The following is a 23,132-nucleotide window of genomic DNA, read 5'->3' on the forward strand; positions in this document are numbered from 1 at the left end:
TAGACCGTGGCTATTTTGTGAGCCCAATCACACTACGCAATAGGGTTTCCGTATTCTACTTGTCAGGTATACTTTGAAGTTCGTCTTTCACTCCTTACATCCCTTAAGTCAAGCATATTTTTCTCCCTCTCTGTCTCACTCCAGTCTATCTCAAATGTGCTGTAGGGTGTTCGGAGCAATGAAAACTAGCCTCAGACATTCCATATTCGAAGACTTGGACGCGCGGTGATTTGATAATGCGCATGGCAAGGCAGACTAGGTAGTCTTCTCCTCCATCTGTGGCCAATGAATATCCCTTAAGAAAAGTTGTATCAAAAGTAGCCCGTGTTGACGTTCAGAAAGAATCCCACTCGCCTGAGCTAGACTCCTTCCCAGTCAATCTTCTTGGCAGAAGATAATCATTGTGGGCTGGTTAGTGCATCTATCTTTTGGAAACGAAACTACTGAAACTTGAAAATTTCATTTCTTCAATCTAAGGTAAGCCATTTCAAATCACGTGTACAGTTGTCTCACTGGAGCTTGAGTTAATTGATGTGACATCAAGCCTTCTCCAGTGTGGTTGTCCTATAAACTCCACCCGGACCTTCGTTTCCTGACGATCTCACATCTCACGCATGCTTTTGGGGTGCAGTTCCTCGATTCTTCAATAAGCTGACAACTCCCCATGCGTCACAAAACAGCAACACGCCCAAGATTAATCACATGCACGATGCTTTATAGCGGGCCATATCATTTCTTGGCTGGGATCTTTGACACGCTAGCTCCCGTGACTTTGGCCTTGACTTGTGGCATTATAACTGCCATCCTGGGTTGTTTGGTGGCAGTCGCAAGATCACCCGGATCCTCGGGAGGTGGGGGTGGGGGCGAGGATGCAAGGGAGGCAAACAGGCTTGCCGAATCTTTTGCCGTCCGGCCTTCACGATCGAGTACTTGGTTTCAGCGCCGGCTCTTGGCACTCACCTTCCCTTATCGTCTGTTCTCGCCGTTGTTGAGGAACCAGGTGCCACAATACAACAAAGCTCTACTACAAGTTGCCCGTGCTGAGAGTTTGACTCTACATCGGAGAATACTGGCGGTGTTCAAGACGCATAGAGAGAGGTATACAACCATTGGATTTTGAAGTCCCCCATCCCACTTCCCGAAACCCTCAGTACACGTACACATTTCCTTACCGCTCGCTTATGACTCTGCTCGGGACTTCACACGCACCCGTGATCGGAAAGATCTGCCCGTCCACTCAACCTGTGAGGGAATGAGGGTAGCGTCAAGTGCCGCGCGGGACGATCGAAATGAGGAGACTTCATGTTAGGATCTGCATCTAGACCTGATGGCGGAGATCCACTCCATGCAGGTATTTTGGAATCCTTGCACAATGTCCCGCTGTGACAAAGTCTTAATTGTAACCTTACCTAGCGAGCGTGCCTCACCGTTGATTCGTTCGAGAAGGAAGGCAAGCAACTTCCTTAGAAATTGAGCTATAATCACCGGCAAATAGACATGCACTGTCACCACCCGCCGGGCCCCATCCTCATCGGGGTTTGGTCGGGTCCGCTTGGCTGAGAGAAACAAAAGTTCTGGCGAAGCCTGTGCGGATAGCCGCCGTTGCAGTACCAGGCCTTTCACCTCCCTGATTGGTGTTTAAGAATCACAAACATGGAAAGTGATGCTCTTCACCTGCCCGTTGGGTATTGGCTGTATTGGATGTCACGTTCTCATGGTCAAATGAACTCACTCCGCGGGTGCAACGGCATTCCAAAAGCAGCGAAGCATACGACGCTGGAAACTCGGTCGCCCGGAAACTTGATATGGAACCAAAAAACACCCGGAAATTCGATGCATTCTCCGACATCCGCATCTGGCTATTAATGAAGTGAAGTGCCTCCTCAAAGTCGGACAGGTTCGGAAAGGAAGGTTTTACTGCAGCAGCACTAATACCTTGACACACTCGCCTCCAGATCCCCGTCAACCTAGATCCAATACCCACACCATGAAGTTATTCTCCGTTGTCGTTGCCGTGTTAGCGCCCCTGGTCGCTGCAGGGGACTTTAGCAAGAGTTGCACGGACGAACACATCGACCCCGCAACCGAGGTTTTGACGGCGAACTGCAACGCCGGTGACGGCAAGGGCACGATTGACTCAGCTTCTCTTGACCTCAACGCCTGCTTCACGTACACGGGCACCAAGATCCAGGTATGAAAAAAAATGCTTCTAATAGCATGCATGCTTCCTGTTGCTGACTCTCCTTTTGCAGTACAGTAGCAAGGGCAACTTTGGTGATGCCTGCAACGACTGCTACGTCTACCGCATCCTGGACCCGGTCAACGGGCCGATCTTCGGCACCACCCGAGTCTGGCTAAACTGCACTTGCAACGGCTCCGAGAGTTCAATCAATCTTGGTAAGTGATCTTTTAATTGCCTTTGGATGGGTTTCGACCATCTACTGACGCTTTCTTCGTGCTAGATCTTACGCCGGTGTCCAACAAGTTTGGAACGCTCAGCTGCACTTCTTGAGTACGAGAGCTGGAGTTGTCTCAGCGGCATTGAACGTAAAGCACCCGCGACAATCGCAAGCGGCGATAGCTTTAAACGTCGTGCTGGAAGCGATTCATGATGTTTGACGAATCAAAGCGCCGGATTTAAACCAACGCCAACTTCTGCGCTGCACATGTGTGCTGCCAAGGTTGACGCGTTGTCAATGTTGGATTGAAGCCATGATCCCTTTCCTCAAAAGTTATTTCCCTTCATGTGTATAGTTCATCTCACATAGTATTCTTATTTCAATGTTTAGTTGTCAATCATTTCAAACGGACGTAGGATTCCCAACCAGGCTACGAAAGCCTGATATCGTATGGCTCTGTACAACCTCATGGGAGCAATGCTCTCAATGAATATATTGAAGTAGTTCTGAGCTAACGTTTGTGACCACCAAAAGCCCTTGTCCCTCAACCATGATGGAACGTTTCCATCTTTACACCAACCCCAAATTCTCCCTCAAATCCTCCAAAACTCCACGCTATCCGTCATTGCCGCGCTCTCAAAGCAAAGTCAAAGGACTAGGCGGTCCCACACGATCTCCCGAACCGGACAATGACATGTTCGACATCATCCTCGCAAGACTAGGCAAAGTCTCCCAGTTGTACTCGTCTTTCCACTGGTTGCCAGTCTTGGCCTGTATAACGAGATCATACAGATTCGCCAGCTCTCGACTATCCCACATGCCCTCCCTCCGCTTCATACCTCGGAGAACGTCGACGATCCTCCGTTCGAGGTCGACATTGTCGCAGAACGCGCAAATGTACGAAAGAGAGGGCACAATGTCGGCCGCGAGCGCAAACCTCGGCCGATGGAGTCCATCCCTGCCGGCCACAATCTCCTCAGCCATGTCGACGAGCGCGTGCAGCTCAGCCATGTTGGAGTTCTTCATCGCACACGGTCCGTCTTGGGCATTGAAGATCTCCCAACTCGTGCGGGAGAAGCGGAGTGCCTTGAGCTCGTCTAGGTCCGCCGGGTCCAGCTTCCCCGGCAGTCTCTCCTGCAGCAGATCGAAACGGGAGCACCAGACCTTGAAACGCGTCGACGCCTCATCCCACGCTGCCTTTTGCAGGGTCTGTACGTCTTGCGAAGGCTCCGGCGCCTGGCACGGCGACGGGGCCGAGTGCCAGCAGTTGTCGAACCCGCAGAACCAGCAGTCGTCAAAGGCCCCTGAAAATGTCAGCTCAACAAAATGCAGGCGGTGCCGGGCTTCGGATACGGTCTTGAACGGTGTGTGGCGCTCGTCGTCGGCTTCTGGATGTGTGAAGTAGGACAGGTCGGGAACGATTTCGTCCTCGATGAGCATGGAGGTGTCCATGCCAATGCAAGTGAACATGTTTGTGATATCGCATAGTTGGTCAAAGTGTTTCTGTACTGTCTCCGCCAGCTGTCCGTCGTAGGTTGATACCGACAAGGGGTCGCGTTGGTTGGATATTGCTGCTTGGTGAAGTGACTCGAGAACTCTGGACCCCGCCTTTAGATGCTGAATGGCTTTGTCGTATTGGCCTCGCACGATCTCATAACATACGAATACTAGACAGCAGATGAGCGTGATCCGGATGTTGACGGGTGACGGGTCGGCCATGATCTGTATCGTCTCCGAAACGGCCTTTCGATGATGCCTCACGGCTAGGTCGTTGAACGCTAAAGCCGATTCGGAAGGCTTTTCGTCAAAGTAGGGATTCTCCAGAAATCCCCTGTGAGCTACACCAAGCGCGATAATAGCGTGCTTCACCGAGTCGGAGTAATAGCCCAGCGGTAGGATGTAGTTGCTCCATAACTTGGCCAGAGGGGTAGCGGTTCCGAAATCCGGGACAGTACATTGGTGTACGTGGTGGAACATTAGCCTCTCGAGGGTCGTGCCGGAGACGTCCCAATCAACAGGAGGCGACAGCTTCATTACTGAGTTGAAATATTGCCGCCGAGCGGGAGGAGTCGAGCATGTCGGAGTCGGCCGTTTGTCTTGAAGAGCCGTCGAATACCCGTCACACTTGTGCTTGTCCCTGCTACACGGCTTGCAAAACGGCTTCGCCTCGTCGCATTTAACATGTCGGACTCTGACAGCGGCGGGATCATGGTCAGCTACTGGAGAACTAGGGTTGACTGCGTGAAGGATGCGGCAGAGTTGAGAGCTGTAGGAAGAGACGGGGAAGCCTTACTTGCTATTAATGGGGAAGGCGGCGTCAGTTGAACCATTCTTTAATATACTACTGTGGCATCAGTGAAGTCACAAACCATGTCAGACAGCCGGTCCTGACCTTTGATGCGCTCGCCCTAGTCCGCTTGGGCTTCTTGGGTGCGGGTACAACCGAGAAGACTCCAGTCCCCGGAATCGAGGTATCCAATGACATTGTCGGCTTCGGCTGCGTGTGTGTATTTTCGCGTTTCTAGGGGCGCATAGATTTTCACTGGCGAGATAACAAGGTAGCCACTGACAGGCGTCGAACCCTGAACTCAGCAGTGAGGCTCTTTCGGAAATCGGGTTATGCGGGCGCAGAAACCAAGACAGGGGACACACTTGCCAAGAATGGCGCGTTCGGGCGGCGCCCACTATATAAGGCCAAGGTGTCGAATACGGATGATCGCGACCCTCGGCCGCCGTGTGCCCCTGGCTTGACCCTGCAAAGTCAGCCTCTTCGTCAAATCAACATGCGTTTTGACGCTAGGTTTAGTTTTTTACGACAAAACCAATCAGACACACAAAACGTAAGTTTTCACCTCATGAAATATGGGGCCGTAGATGGTGAGGCAGTTTTGAAGACTCGGCAAATTGTCTGAACTGAGCCAAGATATCAAGAATTCGGTTGCCTAGTCTGCGTGAAGCACACGGCGACGCCGATAGATGAGACAAACGCTTCTTTCAGCCCTACGAGGTCGAGGACCAGTCTTGTTCCGTTACTTAGGCTCTCTTGAAAGAGTCTGACTGGCCGACAGCCCATTTTTACTCCCTGAGAAGTGGGCTTACCTCTTGCCCGTGGTCTGTGGAGATTCAAGTGACCCAGTCTCAGATCTTCCTCGACAACCAACACCCTTGCCCAGGTCACGTTGTCCATCGAAGTTGGACTCGGCATCGAGCGCCAGTGGTATGTGCTGTAGTTCGGAATTACAGCGCGAAGCCGCCGTCAGTCTGCAGCTCCGTAGCTCTTGCTTCTAGCGCCGGGTGTTTATGTTTGCAGGGAACCTGGGCCCTGGCCAGAGCATGTGAAACTTGAATTGGCTGCTGCCTAGAACACGAATGCTTGTAACGTAGTATCGTGGTCATTTTTGAGTCTCTACCAACCAACAACGGGAACGGGAACTCGATGCTCTGCGATTGAACCTGACTAGAGAGAGCTAAAATCGTTTGACAACGGTTCCCTTACCTGTCAACTCTATTAGTGCCTCCCAGAGTCACCTACGAGTACTTTAAATCCTGTCTGGAAAGTGGATGCACTACCGACAACTACTGGGTATGAAAGGACCAAATTGTGTAGCTCGGGTGCTCCATGGCCTCGTTTCGCTCGTATCAATGTCTCCAGCTCTTGGCCAAAAGACTGACTGTACTTGGATCATCCGCCCACAACCATCAATATAGCTGCATGTACCCACAGCTAGCATTGAGGGTCCATCATGGACCACGCTAATTATCGACGCCGGTAAAGCCTCGTCCTAAACCACTCCAACATGCCCCTACGCTGTTGCATTCCTTACTGCGAAGGTAAACAGGCTTCCATCTGGTTGGTACACTAGCGATAGCTTACGTAGTGAGTTACGCCATGGAAATCTTCTAGCCTCGAAATCCATGGTTGGCCATCGTGCATGTCCTCTAGGCATGCCATGAACTTTTGCAGCTCGGCTGTGTTTGCTCAGCCGGTACAAGATCGTCATACTATGCAATCGGACACCGCTGTGGCCACGCGTTCGATATGCAATGATAGACTTCAACCAAACCAGGTTCGAGATGTCATCCGATACCTTAGACTGCGCCATAGGATCCGACCTTTTCCACGGCTTTTTTAGTCTTGGTAGAGCTATGCATCTTGAGACACAAGCTCGGCCGTGTCAATTTCGCCCTACAAGATTGCTACGGGGCTAGAAACAAGCTCTGAAGCAGTCGTGCCTGACAACTTCGGATGACACCGTCAAGTCACTAGCGGTTGCTACATTCTGTCACGGAGAGTTTTACTGACAGCTGTACGAACAGCTTGCACGAGACGCAAGACGGTGCTTATCAGGCCAAGCCCCAATAACTTCCTCAGTCCTTGAGTCGGTGCTTTACATCGCCGTTTCTAGATGATCCAATTCCCGGTACTGAAAACTAATCATGACGGACGGACGCAAACCATGGGAATAACGGCACGCGACACGCGACCTGGCAAGCATTCATTCTGCAAAAAAAAAAAAAAAAAAGCTTGGACCGCCTCTAGGCTGTCAGCATTCTGCCATGCACCGAAGAAGCCCAATGTGAGGAGCATTCCGAGAGTTCCGCGGACACAAGTCTCCAGTGGCTTCACCAACAAGACTAGTATCAACGGCGTTCCCCGCATAATGCAGGGCCAAAGCAGCACAGGGGGAGGGGAGACTTGGACAACGGAGGCCTCGACCCACTCGAAAAAAAAGTCCGTCTCCAAGCCCGGTCTATGCGGCTTCTTACGGCTGAACAACTCCGGCAAGGCGTTCTTTGGATCTTGTCAAAGCAATTCACATTGATAGATCCAATAGCGATGAAGATCTTGGAGGGCTTGCGTGTACGCCCCCCTTGACAACAGGCCACCAACTCGTTGACGGTGCGGTCGGTGTACCTCGGCCTTTTCCGCAAAGATTTGCATATAGAATTCTTATCTACCATGGTTAACCGTGGAGGGAAATTACGAGCTGAGACAAACAGTAAATATCTCCTGTTCTCTTGAGGTCCGAGTTATCTTTCTCGTTAGTTATAATGCGCTAATAGTAAGCGTAAAGGCAATCTTGCTAAACTGAGCCCAGTATGACAGACATTGGCTTGGCGTTGGTGCAAAGTCTATTTTTTTCTTCCGAGGTCGCAATAGTCCAACCCGAGCAATATCAACCATCGACGTGTTAGACGTTTGTCAAGTACATGGACCTACTGGAGGTTGGTCGATCTATGTTTGATTCAAACCGCGGCAGACGGGTTTGCTTTCCCTCTTAAACGGCAAGTCGACGAGATGCATCGAATACCTCGTACTCTTCAGCACCGAAAATGCAAAGAATGCCAAAAACAGAAACAAAAGGTGTGGCAAAGATATATAACCTCAGCGGCTCAGCCAGCTTGAGTTATCTTTTTTGATTATGCTACTCCTTTAGCTTTGACGGCAGAAGATCTGACATCATACCTCCTAGGATAACGTACCTTCTCCGGGGACCTGGGCTTCAAGCAACTGCCACAATTGTGTTACATATCAGGACTCGTCGCGAGACTCCACGCCGTCAGACAAGAATGAAAGCGGATCACAAGTCAAATTCGAGGCGCAATCACCAATAATCGCAAGCGCTGCTTTCGACAGGACGTCAAACGATGGGTTTACTAATCGACTTTCAACTCAGCAATCATGAAAAGAAAAAGATACGATGTCTCTGGACGAAGTGTCCCCTCATTCAACAGCCCGTCATGATCAAAACCCATCATCCCAAAGCGCCGACATTTTTTCACATAAAGGTCGGCTACAAGATCCGAGGCCTTTGCACTCATGATGACCACCATACCCAAAAGGTCAGCAACTTTTTGTTTCACGAAGAGTTTTCTGCATTGCAGGGGTAGAGTCTTTTAAGACACGCTCTTGAGTCTATGTTACCAGAGTGACCAGAGCCGGAACCGCCAGCGGGCCATCACATCAATCTAAAATCTGGACACTTTACAAACCGTCTTGTTTACCACTTGATGATTCCGGTTGCGTAGCGTCGAAGAATTCTCGGATACTAGATCCGAGAAATCCGTTATTTCGGGAACAATTATCCCAGCCCAGACACCACAACCGGACCCATTATCCACCACCAATCCAGAACAGAACCTCACCGACAAAATTAACGCAGACCGCAAATACCACAGTACACCACTCGCTCTTCTCAAAACAAAAACGCAGTCTCAAAGACCCTCCACCAACTCCTCCAACGAAACCTCCGTCCCCGCCGGCCTCGTGACCCAACACTCGGCCCAAAACCACCCATCCCCCTCCAACCCCGTCTCATCAAGCCCCCTTCTCCTCACATCCTCCACCGCAGCCCTCTGCTCCGCCCTGGAACTAAACCTCCTCTGCCGAAACACCCTGCCCTCCACCTTCTCCGTCACGAGCCCAAACTCCCTCCGCAGCCTCTCCGCAACCTCGTCAAAGGAGAAGACGCGCAGAACAAACGTCACCATCCATAACTGCAAGGGGACCAAAGGAGACTCCGTGGGGGATGCCGCTTCAGCTGCTGCTGCTGCCGAGGAGGCGGCGGCGGCGACGGCGGCAGCAATCCGTGCAAACGTCGAGGTGCCAACGTATCCCACCCCGCCGGTACATACCACAAGCCTGACATCACGAAGCACCCTACAAAGTTCCGGCGACGGGTCCCCGCTCTCAAGGTTCTCCGCAAATCCAGCCGCGTGGAGGCCCGTCTGGAGGGAATACGCTATCGCCTCGGCCGCCACATCCAAGCCGATCACCTCCACCTCTACATCCCCGTTCTCCGGAAACTGCTGCTGCTGCTGCTGCTGCTGCTGCTGCTGCTGCTCACCCAGGCCCCGTCTACGTCCCGCAAAGAATCGCTCGTCAGCCTCGATTTGCTCACGAGAAGAGAGCTTCGGCGTGGACGCGTAGTGTTCCGCCAAGCCGTCCAGATCGACGTTGTAGCGGAGGAGGGCGGCGTTGATGCCGTAGGAGCAGCATACATCTAGAACTTTGACTTTATTCCCTGTGGCGGACACCGCTGGATCATCTCGGGCAACATTCCGGGACGAGGACGAGCCGCTTGAGAGCTGCTGGAGGATGCGGTCCACAAAGGGGCGCGCCAGTTGCGGGATCTGGTATTGTAACGGATTTAGGGCCGCAAAGTAGGCGCGGGGATCGGGCTGGTTGTAGATGGATTTGAAGTCGGCTTTGCGGGTGTTGTTGAACTGCTCGGGCTGCTCTTCGATGGTCATCTTGTTGTGGTGGTCTACCAGGGCACAACTGGGAAACTACAGCGGAGACTGTTGGAGGTGAACCGTAATCTGATCAATTGATCGCAAGAAGGTTTGGAGTAAAGGGAGCGGATCATGGCCGTCAAACAGTTCTACAAATTGACGAGGGGATGATGTATATGTCTCATTGATATAAGAAATTTGGTAAAGTAGCTCAGAGAGAAGAGCCAAGATCAGCATCAAAAGTCCCCAGCCAACCAATCTCCTCAGTCTGCCCATCCCCGTCTTCTGAAATCAAGTTTCTCTACACGCTTGGCTGCCCGCACACACGTAACACATATCATACCTGGTGAAGCGACCACCACGTCCTATCTGAATCTCGGTCTGCCAACTGGATCCCACCATCCCAGGCCCTCAGCTCCATCGACTCCAATTTTGCGGCGCGGGCCGCGAGAACACCCCTTCCCCCACTCTATTTGACGGCTGCAATCGATGTTCCTCAGTGATCCCTGTTTATTAAACGAACAATTGGTGCGAGGGGGGCGAGACCAATCTGCATGACGAAAGAGTCTCAGCCCGAGAATCTTTGCCACTTTCCGCATCTCGATGAAAAGCCGCGTCATGCAGCCTGCCCTAGGGCCATGCGTGAGGCTGACGCGGGGCCACTGAGCGAATTCAAACCCGGCTTCCAATGATTCGTATTGAGATACCGGATGAGAGTTGGCCTGAACAGGGCGGCGTCCGGCTATCGGCGGCCACCTTGGCTCAATGCTCAGCTCTTAATACATTCTGAGGTTACTAAGTGCATGGTGGAAGAAGCTTTCTCTGGGGTACGAATATTAATATTGTATTAAATCATTATCTTATCGTATACTGTGCGCCCTAATATCAATCCATCACACCTAGTATTGTCCAGTGATCTGGATCTGAGGCGTCTTGTAGACATCCCAGTTGTCCGCGTGAGTCGGGTTTCCAAACGGCCGGAGAGCAGCAAAACGCAAGGTATAGTTACCAGGCGCGATCTGCGTGCCGTTGCCCAGCTTGCCAAACCACCAGTGCTCGTGGTAGGTCGAGCCAGCATTGCGGTAGATGTCGGTGATGGGGTAGGTGAAGGTCTCGTTGGGGTCATAATGCGAGGGGTCAAAGGTTTGAATCTCGCCAGAGCCGACCCACGAGGCGGCCGAGCCAATGTAGCCGTTCTGGCCCTCGACGGGAGGGTAGACCCACTGGCGCTCAGTCCAGCCGGCCTCGTAGATATCCCAGCGTGTCTGACGGGTTCCCCAGAGAAGCTTCTGGAAGATCTTGGGGAAGTCTTGAGCCTCAATACTGAGGTCGAAGGAGTAGGACGCCTTCTGGCTGATGGGAATGTCGTCGACAGTGGAGACGGATTGGGGCCAGCCAGCCTCGTGGACACCGCCGAGGGTGTTGCGGAGGTCGGCACCGACGCCGGCGTAGGGAACTGAGACTTGCTCGCCATTGCTGCCCTGGATGACGACCTTGCCTCCGTAGAGCGGCAGGCCGGTTGCGTTCCAGCCGAGGTTGTCGGGGTTATTGAAGTTAACGGACACGGTCTTGGTTTCGCCGGCCTTCAGGGTAAAGTCACGGGGGAAACTGATGTCCGGAGTGTACGTCTTAGGGGCAAGCTGAGCAAAGGTCTTGACGCGCTTGGTGCCGGGAAGGCTAGAGGTGGCAGGAATCCAGGCGAGGGCGTCCACACCAGCGCCGGGCTGAACGGAGAACTTGTAGGTGACTTCCGACTTGCCGTTGTTGGTAACGGTGACATCGTGGTAGCGGCTGAAGTAGCGGGTGTCGTTGAGCTGGATCTTCTCAAACTCGAGCTGAGTGTCATATTTGAGGATCTTCCAGGCGTCGATCTGGCCGTTACCGACCTGAGCCGGGGGTGCGCTGTAGCCATAGTTCGTGGCGGTGCCATCAGACCAAGGCAAAGCGTAACCGCTGGAGATGATGCGGCGAGACAGAGCACGAGCAAAGCCCTTGCCGTGGACACTGCGACCGCCCTTCTCGGAGATATAAAGCGCTGCGACACCAGCCACATAGGGGCAGGCCATGCTCGTGCCCGACAGGATGGAGTACGTTCCGTCGAGGTAAGTAGAAAAGATGTTGCCACCAGGAGCGGCGATGTCAGGCTTCAGCTGGTTGTCGTACAGCAGGCCCCAGCTGGTGAAGGTGTTGGGACGATTTCCAGCGGGGTACTCGAGGGCAATCGGAATCTCGGGGTTGACCGAGAAGTCAGCAGTGACGGTGGTGTTGGCCTTAATGGCATTGATGAAGGCAGCACCAGAATCAGCCGTGATCAAGGCGATCTGGGTATCGGTGTTGCCGGTACTAGGGGTAGTCATGGGCGATTCGTTGTTGTAAATGAGGATGTACTCGGCGCCCAGAGCAGCGAGGTTCTCCTGCTTGATCTGGAATGTGCAAGTTCCTCTGCGGACCAAGGGTATTTTCCCCGTCAAATCCGGGCTGCCCGCCGGGTAGGGCGTGCAGCCATCAGCGGTGGCACTTGTATCGGTGTTGAGGGCGACAATAGGCCAGTCGACGATGGTATTAGGGAAGTAGGTTCCGGAAGGAAGGTATCCAACGCGGACGGTCTCGCTGCCGCCATAGGTGGCTTCAAAGGGGATGGCCGGGAAAACCTCTGTTTCAACGGAGGCCACAGCAATGACGTTCTTGCCAGACGATCCAGAGCTGCCGTAGAAAGGGCCACTGGAACCACTGTTTCCGGCGGAAATAGTGACGACGACGCCCTCATCGACCAAACGGGAAGCGACTTCAGCCCAGGCATTGTTTGACCAGCCGTTGGAGCCGCCGATACTGGCGGTGATGATATCGACACCATCGCTGTAGGCAGCGAGGAAAGACTCAATCAGAGTAGCCGTGTCGGTAGACGCCGCGTTGGAGAAGACCTTGTAGGCATGAAGAGTAGCCTCGGGTGCAACACCAACCCATCTGCAACGGAAGTTAGGTCAGGCTTTTCTTCTGGCTATGAGTTGGATCTTACGAGTCAGTCTTGCCAGCGACGATACCGGCAACGTGAGTGCCGTGGCCGCGGGTGTCGAGAGGATCTTCATCGGGCGCCTTGGGACCGCTGGCAGGGTACGATCCATCACCGACGAAGTCGTAGCCATAGGCCACCTTGAAGCCAGGGCCAAGACCACCACCCAGCTAGTATCCCGTAAGTCTCTGTTGACGTTCACCTCAGGCGCGTTCCAACTTACAGCAGGGTGCTTGTACCAGATACCGGTATCGACAATACCAACCTTGACACCCTTACCAAAGATGCCCTGAGCGTGAAGCTTGGCTACACCAGTGGCGTTGTGTGTCGAGTACGTAGGAGCATCCTCAGGCGCAGCGGCCTTGGGTTCGGTCGGCGCAAGCTTGATCTGCTCGTTGACCCAGACATTAACAACGTCAGGGAGCTCCTGCAGTGTGTCAAGAGTGAAGGTGTCAGTCTCGATGCTGGCACCAGAGAAGACATCACTGGTGAACTCCTTGACGACCGTGATGCCGTCTGTGGACGCGACATTTTGACGACGGACGCGAGCGCTGGAACCCTAGATTGAGAAAGATGGTGAGTGTCAGCTGGGGACTACAACCTTTGGGAAAGGCTTTCTTCGGGCAGCAGCCACGCGCAGCGGGCACTCACAGGAGCGTATTCGATGATGAAGCTCTTGGCGATGAAGGTGGGGGCCTCCTTCTCTTCGCTGGCTTCCTGGCGAGGGCCGAGGGCCGCAACGCCGCCAAGGTGGAGGGCGAGGGCAAAGGCGGAAACGGTGGCCGAGATGCGCATCTTGCCGGGTGCTGGGTCTTGCCTTGGTATGAACGAGGGTGAGAGAGCGCAAAGCTACCGAAGGAAAACATCTCAGGGTGGCATCCCGGGGACGACGTGGTTTAAGTAGTCTTCATCTCGCGTAGACGTCTCGCCGACGACCAGATGCCCGTTTGGTGGCGTAGCGAAGGTCGGGAGGCATATGTCAATGAGCCCATGTCTTCGTGCGTAGCAGCGCGGTCTGTCTGAAGCTTGGCATAGCAACTGGGAGTAGGATTAAAGGTAGCACGAGAAAGATGAAGCTACCTTGCTCTTATCCCCTGTTGAAGACGTGATGTCCAGGGTTCAAAGGCACGCTCATTGGCCGGAGCTATTAGGTTGTACGCAGCTAGCTGGGCCTGCCTTGTGCGCGCATGTTTAGTTGCATGCCCAGGCGCAGAGTCGCGTTGAATATCGGATGCATCGCTGCAAGGCCCCAAGACGAGGGATCAGGATGGGGGAGAGCGCAAAGAGAACAGTCGTGCTCGCCCGGCGGCTGAATGGCTCGCCCCCTGATGCGTGGGCCGTGCTATCTGGGGCAAGCAACGAGAGTAATTTCGCAAGGGTCCGGACGGGCGAGTCGTGGTCTTGGACTGTCGATGGGTGTTGTTCATTCGAAGAGCCGCCAAGACTTGGACCAGCTTCCTCGTTGGGATGCAGTGGATGGTACGGCGCAGAGGATGCAGGCCAGGCGGTGTCCAATAGTGCGAATGGCGTGCAGTACGGGTGCGTCGTCCGTTGGACACCTACCGCCTTGAGATATCCTCCATAACCCAAGCGTTGTGCGTGCCGAGACGTGGTATCAGGGCCCAGGGTGCGTCCTAATAGCGTACGCCGTGGATGGGTGGTGTTCAAACTTCATGGAAGTGCAGCTGGGCCCGGGCCAGCGCGGGGGGCATCTCGCCAGACGAAGAGAGAGAGGGTCGGACCTCTACGAGAGCTGCTTTGTAGCCGTTGTGCGTCCCATGTAGTCGAACCAGACACCGCGTCGACGGGCTAGTGGACGTATCATGTATGGCAAGGCGGCTAAGAGGTTGTACTTGTTGCGTCAAGGGCACATGGCAATGGCCATGTGCCCCCCTGTCGCGGTCCCATGCAGCATACTATGTAAGGCACCGGTCCGATATGCTGGTATTCATATCTGCAAACCTATTATCGAGACATTGACAATAAGAAAGAAGCCACCGCTACCTGGATTGCCGATGCCGTTGGAGAGCTGGGGAGCATCGATGGTGGCGTTGATGGCGTTGATGGCTTAACGATGTTGCAGAAAAAGGCGCATATAGCCGCGTGGACGCTTGCATACGTTGCGAGAGTTCGATCCTCAGGTAAGGTACCGGGAGAAAATTACAGGCGGATGATTGATGAGGGAGGACGGGTAGACGAAGAGGCGGCGGCGGGTGTCACGAGGGAAGGCGCCTGTTAGCGTCACTCGTAAGTGCAATAAGCTGATGGCCCGTGTGTCCTCGCCTACCAGGTATTAGCCAACAACCTCTGTTCTAACCCCATTAGGCAGCTGTTCGACGCTTCCTTCCATCTTCGAGGATCCACTTGCCAGGGTGCTACCAACGATACGTGCCGGAAAGGGGCACTACCCCCTACCTTAGTACCTACCCCCTCCGCAACGTCGGCCACCGCCGCATGCGCTCCATCACGAGCAGTCGGAGAACAAGAAAGAAGAAACAACAATTTCACCCGCATGCCGATTGAAATGAGCCAAGTCTGGATCCTCGACCTATTCGTACATATACCCAAGTTCACCAACAGATGCATGAGCAAACAATGTTCAGAAACACACATCTGCAGCTTCACCTCGTTCCCTCGTTCCCGTTGTATGCCAACTCCGCCCCCCCCCACCAACTCATCATCGCGGAGCCTTTGCCTGGGAGCTGCGCCCATCCGGGCGGCGCACACGCCTTAGGTCCCATTCTGTGATCAAAACATCGGCTCATATTTCACTCCGAGGGCCTGTTGGTTGGGTCAATGTCTCTACCCGATGAAGATCAGCAAGTTCCCTTTCCCCCTCCGCCATCTTGACCGGAGCGGCAGCCCGGGGTTTATGGGCCCATCCGAGGCCGAGACAACCTGCACCATTGCCTCATTTGGTCTCATGCTGACGGCATGTCGCTTCTGAAGTTCTGTCGAGAAACCCCCCTCTCCCCCCTTCAAAAAAAAAAAAAAGAGCTCAGATTGTTCCTTTAAATCCGTGCCTGATAGAATGATGAAATTTATTGTCGACACCAAGCTCCGTCCGCCGCACTCGGCTCATCGACCAATCTAGGCGACCGACTGATGACTGACGAGCCAATTCTTTTTGAGAAACACGCAAGATCCAAAGGTAAGACCTAAGACCACATAGGAAGGTATCCGACGCACACCACACAACTTGGAGTCCTCTGAACTCGAGCAAGAATTCAAACTATCAAACAAGAATGCCACTACCGAATATCCGACTTTGTGGTTGCCGTCCCGATCGGGGAGGTAGATCTGCAAGTGTTCTAGAAGACGGTCGACGGTGGCGCGAAATGGTGGGCTGCCACATGCGCAGCCACCAGGAACCACGGCGCGATGAGGGGTTAATTAGAGAGTCTTTAGGCGCGTCAGCCGAGTTCGCTTCAAATCGGGCGCAGCGTGGATTGAAGGTCTCATTCTATGTCGCAAGACGCGTGCTTTTTAGATATCCTTGAATATTATGGCGCTGCTTAAAGGCGGTACCTATCACCTGTGAAAGGATCATCCAGAGATATTCTAGGCCACTCTTTTGCCACAACTAGATAAGTCGCTGGTATATCGCCATGAAGAGAGCATGTATCATACGCGCTCTCCCTTATCGTAGGCTCTCACAGGCTACCTTGGAATATTACACCTACCTACTCACTCGATGAAGCATCTCGCCGTCTATGCCTCCAAGCGGAACAAATGAGATTCCTACTATGACCAAGAGATCTCCCCCCTGATTCGCGGACTGCTCGCAGACGAAACCGAGAATGAACGGGAGGTAATTGGTATCTAGTCCTAGATGCTAAGCCGAGATTGGAAACTGGCAAAGCACACGCGCATTGAGGCTGAAATGCCACGATCTTTTGCGCTGCGTCTCTCACGGTCTAAGCCTCATCAGTGTTAACTCATCAGTGTTAAACCACATCGTCCCCTGGTGACTGCTGCTCTGTTAGGTCGCCTCCCACCGTGTAGAACCGGCTCGCACCGATATGAGATGCTTCTCAACGTGCTCACAGACTGCAGTCCAGGAACTTCTTCTTCGTCGGTGAAAATCACTTGCTTTTATCTATCGCTGAGTTGATGTTTCCTCCCATATCCGTGACCCGTCCGCACCCGCGCGCTCATGAATCCCTCGACCTCCCCTGGTTCTCAATCGCCCACAACTCGCCAAACCGGCTCCCCTCCGTCTCCACCAGCTCCCGCGGGCTCCCCGTCTCAATGACGCGGCCCTGATCCATGACAATCACCGCGTCGAAAAAGTCCATCACCATGTCCAAGCGGTGCGATACCATGACAATCGTGTACAATCCAAACTCCTCCTTGATGATCTCCTGCATCAACCTGTCCGTCGCGTGGTCGACGCTGGAGCTCACCTCGTCCAACAACAAAATCCCGCCGCCACGCCTCTTGAACTTGGCATCCTTGACCCTGCGGCGCAGGATCGCTCGCCCGAGGCTGAAGAGCTGCTTCTGTCCAGCGCTGAGGCCGTCGGCGCTCATAGCCTCGTTAAGGCCGCCGCGCTCCTCGACAAAGGTGCCAAGTTGCACGGCGCGGAGGACGGAGAAGCATTCGGCGTCCGAGGCTGCATTGAAGGGATCGATGTTCGACTTGATGGTGCTGCCATCGGGGAGGAAGACAGCGTCTTGGGGCACGGAGATGATGCGACGGCGGAGAATCGAGCGGTTGATGCGGTGGAAAGGGATGCCGTCCATCTCGATGTTCTTCGGGGAGGACGAGATGGGGTCCAGGAGCCGAAGGAGAAGGAGAATGAGAGACGATTTGCCGCTAGGGGATTGCAGTCAGTATTCATCTGCTTCACGGCCAGTCTGCCGATGCAAAAAGGTAACTTACCTGCCGGTCCTGCCGCATAAGGCGACCTTTTGACCAGGTTTAATGGAGAAGGTGACATCTTTCAGCGCGAGATGCGGAGGTGTTGTTTCGCCATCCGATGATACTTGATGTTCATTGCTTTCATCCTTTATTAGCGGCGTTTGCAAATGACGTGAACTCAACTAACCTGTATGAAGCGGAGATCCCGTTGATCTCAATGCGCCCGGTCTCGGGCCACTCCTCCGGCGGTTCGATATCCTCACCCTCTAGGTCTTCTGGAATTACTTTCTCGGAAAAGGTCTTTATACGGGCAACAGCGCCAATCGACGTCTCAAGCTGGGTATAGAACCGGACAAGTGCTGAAAGGTTGTCGCCCCACGACATGAGAGTGACGAGGGAGGCGCCAGTAAAGCCTGAGTTGGCCCTGAGCTGGGTGGCAAGTGCCACAAGAATGACGGCAATACCGGCCACCATGAGCTGCATCGTTACGACGAGCCATTGCTGGATCATGGCGAGAAGATACGCCGGGCGTTGAGAGGTATCCAGCATGTGCTGGTTGCGAGCGATATCTTTGTGTGCCCAGCCGAAGGCTCGTATCGTAGCGACGCCTTTGATTGTGTCGAGGAAATGCGTACTAGCAGCTGTCAGTCAGAGATTCGCCAATCAACTGGTCTTCTTTCTACATACTAAAGTGGACTTTTAGACTCCAAATCCAGGAGCCTCAGTTGGCGAGAAGTCCTGAGATAGAACTTTTGGATGATCCAACAAAACGCAATCATGAAAGGGTAACTAATAGCCATGTAGGGTGATGCAACGGCGATTACAGCTCCCATGCCAAACGACTGGAAAAAGGCAATAACAGCATTCAGTAGGGCCGTTGGTAGCTCGTTGTCGATAAGTGTCATGTCCTGGGAGAAGAGGTTGGTGATGACACCTGAGTCTGTGGTGGTAAAGAATGCAAGAGGCGCGTGGACAACTGTTTTCAGGGCTTGGTGGTGAAGAATAGTGCCGGAGGACGTCGTCATGTAGATGATCAAAGCAACACCGGAGACCATGAGGGAGATGAGCTGCAGCGCCTTGAAGAGGCCATATAGTCCAACGTAGTACTGACTGCTTTTGCCAAGAGTATCTTCAGCCCAGTACTTCATCCAGATTGTGGGAAAGTTGTCCCACAAGGCATAGGACGCGGAAAAGAGAATGAATATGACGGTTGACGTCAAGCTCAGACTATGGAAGTAGTGAACATAGACCTTCACGTCTCCCGTTTGTCTCGACTTCTCCATCATCTCGTCGGCAACGGCCGGAGCACGTTTCGCTTTCCGTGCTTGGCCAGCGGTAGTCTTGTTGGAGGTTTCGGACCCAAAGTCGGAGTCGGTATCAGAGTCTGTGGCCTTCACCCCAAGGCCAGCGACATACTTCTGATTCCGCATCAAGTCGGCAAAAGTACCCTCCTCGACAAGATTGCCATTGGCCCCGAGGGCGATGATGTGGTCTGCCAGCGGCAGATACTTAATCGCATGTGTGCACAGTACTGCTGTTGATTTCCGTCGCCGAATGATTCCGTCGAGCCCAAACACCCTTCGAAAGACTTCGGACGCCGTGTCGTTGTCAAGTCCACTCAGGATATCGTCGAAAATCAAGAGATTGCTGTTCAAGTACAGTGCACGAGCTAGCGACACGCGCTGCTTCTGGCCACCGCTGAGCATGATTCCGTTGCTTCCAATCTTCGTATCGTCGCCGTATGGGAGAAGGAGAAGGTCCGTGTGAAGCATACATGCGTCGATAATCTCATCGTATCTGGCTTGGTTGAAGGTTGACCATCCAACGATGTTGTCTTTGATGGAGCCGTTTGACAAGAACGGGTTCTGCTCGCAGTATCCGATGGCAGCATTGCGTGATGGTACGGAGACCAGACCGGTGTTGAATGGTACTTCACCTAGGAGAACCTTGCACAGGGTGGACTTTCCTGATGCTACAGGCCCGACGACGAGGGTAAGCTGAGAAGCTGGAATGGAGGCAGTGATGTTCTGGAGAATCATCTTATCGGCCGTCCAGCCAAAGCTGCCATCGACAATGGAAATCGCAGGTCTGGCGCTGTCATCTTCGGGACTTTTCCTAGCCGAGAGGGTTTCCAGAGAAATACCATCCGAGTTGTCTCGAAAAGGGCTCTCATCGGACGGCCTCTCCCGAAATGCTGAAGGTTGGGCGGACTGCCGGAAGTCGACGCGTGAATCTCCTTCGAGGTACTTCTGAATCCGATTAAGACAGGTGAATGCGGCAATGATGGACGGAATAGATTGGAAAAGCTGACCCAAGGGGTTGTTGAGAAGGACCAAGAATGAGAAAGACGTGAAGATGGTCGTAGTATCAAGGCGTGATTGGGCGAAGACGAACGTGATGGCAGGAGATACCATATTGGGGGCCAGTGCAGCAATCGCAGTGATGATTATCAACCAGCGGAACTGATTACCAATGCGCATCTCGTCAATGCGCATATTCTGGACGAACTCGGCGACAGGCTGCGTGATGCCAGAGATTCGCAGGTACTTCATGTTGGAGATGACGTTTGCAGTGAGCCCAACGCGCCTTTGGATCTGAGCCATCCAGCGAGACTGACGCTCGCCGGTGAACTTGGCCACGGCCGCGGTGACGCCGCTGCATACCAGGATGACGACGATAGGCGCGATGAAGGCTGTGCCGAGCTGGCCCCGTAGTAGCCAGCATCCGAGTGCGACCTCAATAACGTTGGCCCAGAGTTCGTGGAGACTGTAAAACCCACGAATGATGCGCTCAGTGTCGGTGCTCATGAGTGTCACTGCTGCTGCATCTCCGGTGTCCACGAGTGCGGCTTCGGTGGTCTTCTTGTAAATGACTGCCGATAGGCAGCCCCGGGACATGTACAAGGCCCGCTGCTGGAAGTAGTAATACAGGGCCGTGGAGACGGCGATTCCTGTATAGATCAACACAGCAGCACCGATGAGCCCGTAGCCCATGTTCTTTGACGCGTTGTCGTCTTGAAGGTACTCGAGAAGAGTTTGGATGAAGAATGGTTGGCTGAAGCTGAACCCAATAAGAGCAACTCTAGGGGCGACCGGCAAGAGCAGAGGGACGGCCAGGGCCTTGGCTAAATCTCTTGCGAGCCCGTGATTTCTGCCTCGATTCTTTCCCTTGTCAAGTTCATGAGCTAGAGTGACTTGCATCGTCTCGGCTATCATACCCCGGTCAAGAGCATACAAGTCGCTAATCTTCAAAACGTTGCGATATCCGTGGAGGAAAAGACGGTTGAGCCACCAATAGACGCCTAAGCTGAAGAGGCCGCTTGTCTCCTCTGGGCTGTGTTCCTCGGCGGTCCAGCGGATCCATCGTGACTTTCTCTGGGCCTCGACGAAGAGGATGACGATCTTGATGACTAGCGAAGCCGTGAATAGTCTTGCAAACAGTTGGGTTGAGAAAGTCATGGCCATCAACCATGACGTTCTTGTTTGGGCAAGGTCAAATAGGACTTGGAGAAAGACGTAACCGGTCAAAAGCAACGAGGGTCTAGGTGCTCTGGAGTGCTCGGCATACGACAATCCAACCATGAATAGAGCCGCGAGAAAACTGAGAGCTGATGCCGTGGCGGCCAACCCATTGATGCGCGAGCCATTGGACGTTGTCTGAAGGATGAGAATAGCGAACTGGAGTGTTGCAAAGACTGTGATAATAGCCTAAGCAAAGCGAGACTTTAGACACGAATCAAGCAGATGGCATTTGCCGCACAAATACTATTACGCACCAGTTTAATTGTTTGAATTGATTTGGCACCGACGATGCGCGGTTTGCGGCACAGATAGGCGATTCGGGGAAGTGAAAGAGCGGCAAAAACGGCCGCGGGAATGATGGCCAAGAAAATTCTCTCAAACCGAAGAGTGAAGTCGAAATCGCCGCGGCAGCCTTGGACGCTAGGCCCGAGGGATTCGTCGTTGAGACATCTCGAGCTCATTGTTCAAACAGGGCCTAGCAGCGAGCGTCGAGTTCACGGTCCGTTGACACCAGAGGCTAGCTTATGTTGATTTAAACTCAATGCTCGAGTGGGTGTGAGATTTGCTTTGGGAGGAGATTGTGACTGAGCCAGGGAAGACTTCGAGAAACCAACATGTAACGGCTCGATTTATGAAGAGACTTGTTGAACAAGCTTAAATGTTCGCACCCTGAAAATGATCGAGCGCACCACAAGGATGAGCATACTGTGCCTCTCAGGTCGGTGTCGATGCCTTCTGACTCACATCAGGCGCCCATTTTTTTTTCCGTACCCTGACCAACAGGTTTGCGCAATCTGTGCAAGGTTGACGCGGAGGCTACGCAAAATAGAGATGCATTGGTGTAGTCGAAGGCTATCTGCGAGGCCATGTCGTCGTGTTCGCGGCGAACTTTGCAAACGTAAGCAGTGGGACTGTCATTGGGAGGCTTTTGGTGAGCCTACACCATTCTACCCAGAGACACGGCGTGATAAAGCGCCGATTCATGTCAGACTGCAGCGATTGCTGGGCTCGCACCGGGCAGCAGCCGGCGCGCTATGTCAAATGAGGAAGGTATTAAGTTTTGCCGGGTCGAATGCCTTCGGAGTCTCGCAGCGTCTCCCATGGCGGATAGGTATTATAACGCCGCGGCCAACAAAAGTTCTGCGACTAACAAGACGCGCGGAAGCTTTAAACTCTTTCGCCTCCGACCGAACCGTGACTGCGATGGTCAAAGTTCACTTCCAAATTTCAATCTCCGCCAGAGAAATTCCGGACTCTACCTGTTGTGAGTTCCGCGTCTAAAGGCCTTGCCAGATTGATAGGCAGGATTGCAATCCTTGCCAGAGGCATCATCGCCGGGAGGGCAACCCATGAGCGACCCAAAGAAGGACTCATGGTATCCACACCGCCGGCCGTCTTAGTCGGGTTTGCAATGGATTGTCTGGCTTCTTGGGGTAACATCCACAGGTGATGACGACTGAATCTGAAATCGGAAATTGCTGACAGGTCCAGGCTCCCGCGATGGCGGGATGAGAACCGCTGAGAAATATACTGCAATATAGTCAAGGTGGACGCGTGAACTTGGCATAGTCGACGCTTCGCAATCACGAAGCTGATGACGAGTCCAAAAGGGCTTCATTTGATGCTTGTTGCTAATCGTCGAATACTGGTGGAGGGGGGGATTTTCGAACTCTTTCAAAGACTGCTGACGGCAGTGATAAGGCGGTCTTTCCGTTGCCTGTCTGACCAAACTAGGTACCCAAGCATCCAAGATACCTTTTCCCTTCATCATCATGTGTCTGCGGTGTGTTGCACAGCATTAGCCGTTGCGCGAGGTAAGGTGGGCAGCTGGGATTCGAGGTTCTGATGCGGACGCAGAGGTTGGCGGGCACGTCGCGGGGTTGAGTTGATCAGTGCGGGACAATTTCCTAATCAGGAATACGGATACCGTATGGATATCCAATCTTGATTACATAAGGTCGCCTGTACCGGGTGTCATTACATAAGGTTTCTACCAGCAGCCGAAAAAAAATCTCCCCACAGCTAGCACCGCCACGAAGCATCACCAGCCTCATGCTACATCCAAGACAGAATCTCCAGCCACACCAATGCTGCTCCCCACAT

The 23,132-nt window shown here is 53.3% G+C and overlaps 5 protein-coding genes across 5 annotated transcripts; 1 reads left to right on the forward strand and 4 right to left on the reverse strand.

Annotated features, from left to right (window-relative positions):
- Positions 1–1,987: 1,987 nt before the first annotated feature.
- Positions 1,988–2,512, forward strand: CORC01_03743 (CVNH domain-containing protein; the record flags this gene model as incomplete). Its single annotated transcript, XM_022615392.1, has 3 exons — positions 1,988–2,191; positions 2,253–2,397; positions 2,463–2,512. The coding sequence occupies 3 exons, from the start codon at positions 1,988–1,990 to the stop codon at positions 2,510–2,512; spliced, it is 399 nt and encodes a 132-aa protein (XP_022478057.1).
- A 523-nt stretch (positions 2,513–3,035) lies between these two features.
- Positions 3,036–4,884, reverse strand: CORC01_03744 (C6 zinc finger domain-containing protein; the record flags this gene model as incomplete). The annotated part of the gene is made up of 2 exons (XM_022615393.1): positions 3,036–4,665; positions 4,769–4,884. 2 exons carry the CDS (start codon positions 4,882–4,884, stop codon positions 3,036–3,038), a joined length of 1,746 nt encoding a protein of 581 aa, XP_022478058.1.
- A 3,731-nt stretch (positions 4,885–8,615) lies between these two features.
- CORC01_03745 (uncharacterized protein) lies at positions 8,616–9,653 on the reverse strand (the record flags this gene model as incomplete). The annotated part of the gene is made up of 1 exon (XM_022615394.1): positions 8,616–9,653. One exon carries the CDS (start codon positions 9,651–9,653, stop codon positions 8,616–8,618), a length of 1,038 nt encoding a protein of 345 aa, XP_022478059.1.
- Positions 9,654–10,534: 881 nt separating this feature from the next.
- CORC01_03746 (subtilase) lies at positions 10,535–13,440 on the reverse strand (the record flags this gene model as incomplete). The annotated part of the gene is made up of 4 exons (XM_022615395.1): positions 10,535–12,599; positions 12,652–12,815; positions 12,869–13,204; positions 13,297–13,440. 4 exons carry the CDS (start codon positions 13,438–13,440, stop codon positions 10,535–10,537), a joined length of 2,709 nt encoding a protein of 902 aa, XP_022478060.1.
- A 3,359-nt stretch (positions 13,441–16,799) lies between these two features.
- CORC01_03747 (ABC transporter) lies at positions 16,800–21,490 on the reverse strand (the record flags this gene model as incomplete). The annotated part of the gene is made up of 5 exons (XM_022615396.1): positions 16,800–17,463; positions 17,530–17,646; positions 17,696–18,142; positions 18,196–21,215; positions 21,284–21,490. 5 exons carry the CDS (start codon positions 21,488–21,490, stop codon positions 16,800–16,802), a joined length of 4,455 nt encoding a protein of 1,484 aa, XP_022478061.1.
- Positions 21,491–23,132: the final 1,642 nt, after the last annotated feature.

Source organism: Colletotrichum orchidophilum, assembly GCF_001831195.1.
Source record: "Colletotrichum orchidophilum strain IMI 309357 chromosome Unknown Scaffold_23.1, whole genome shotgun sequence".
Lineage (NCBI taxonomy): Eukaryota > Fungi > Ascomycota > Sordariomycetes > Glomerellales > Glomerellaceae > Colletotrichum > Colletotrichum orchidophilum.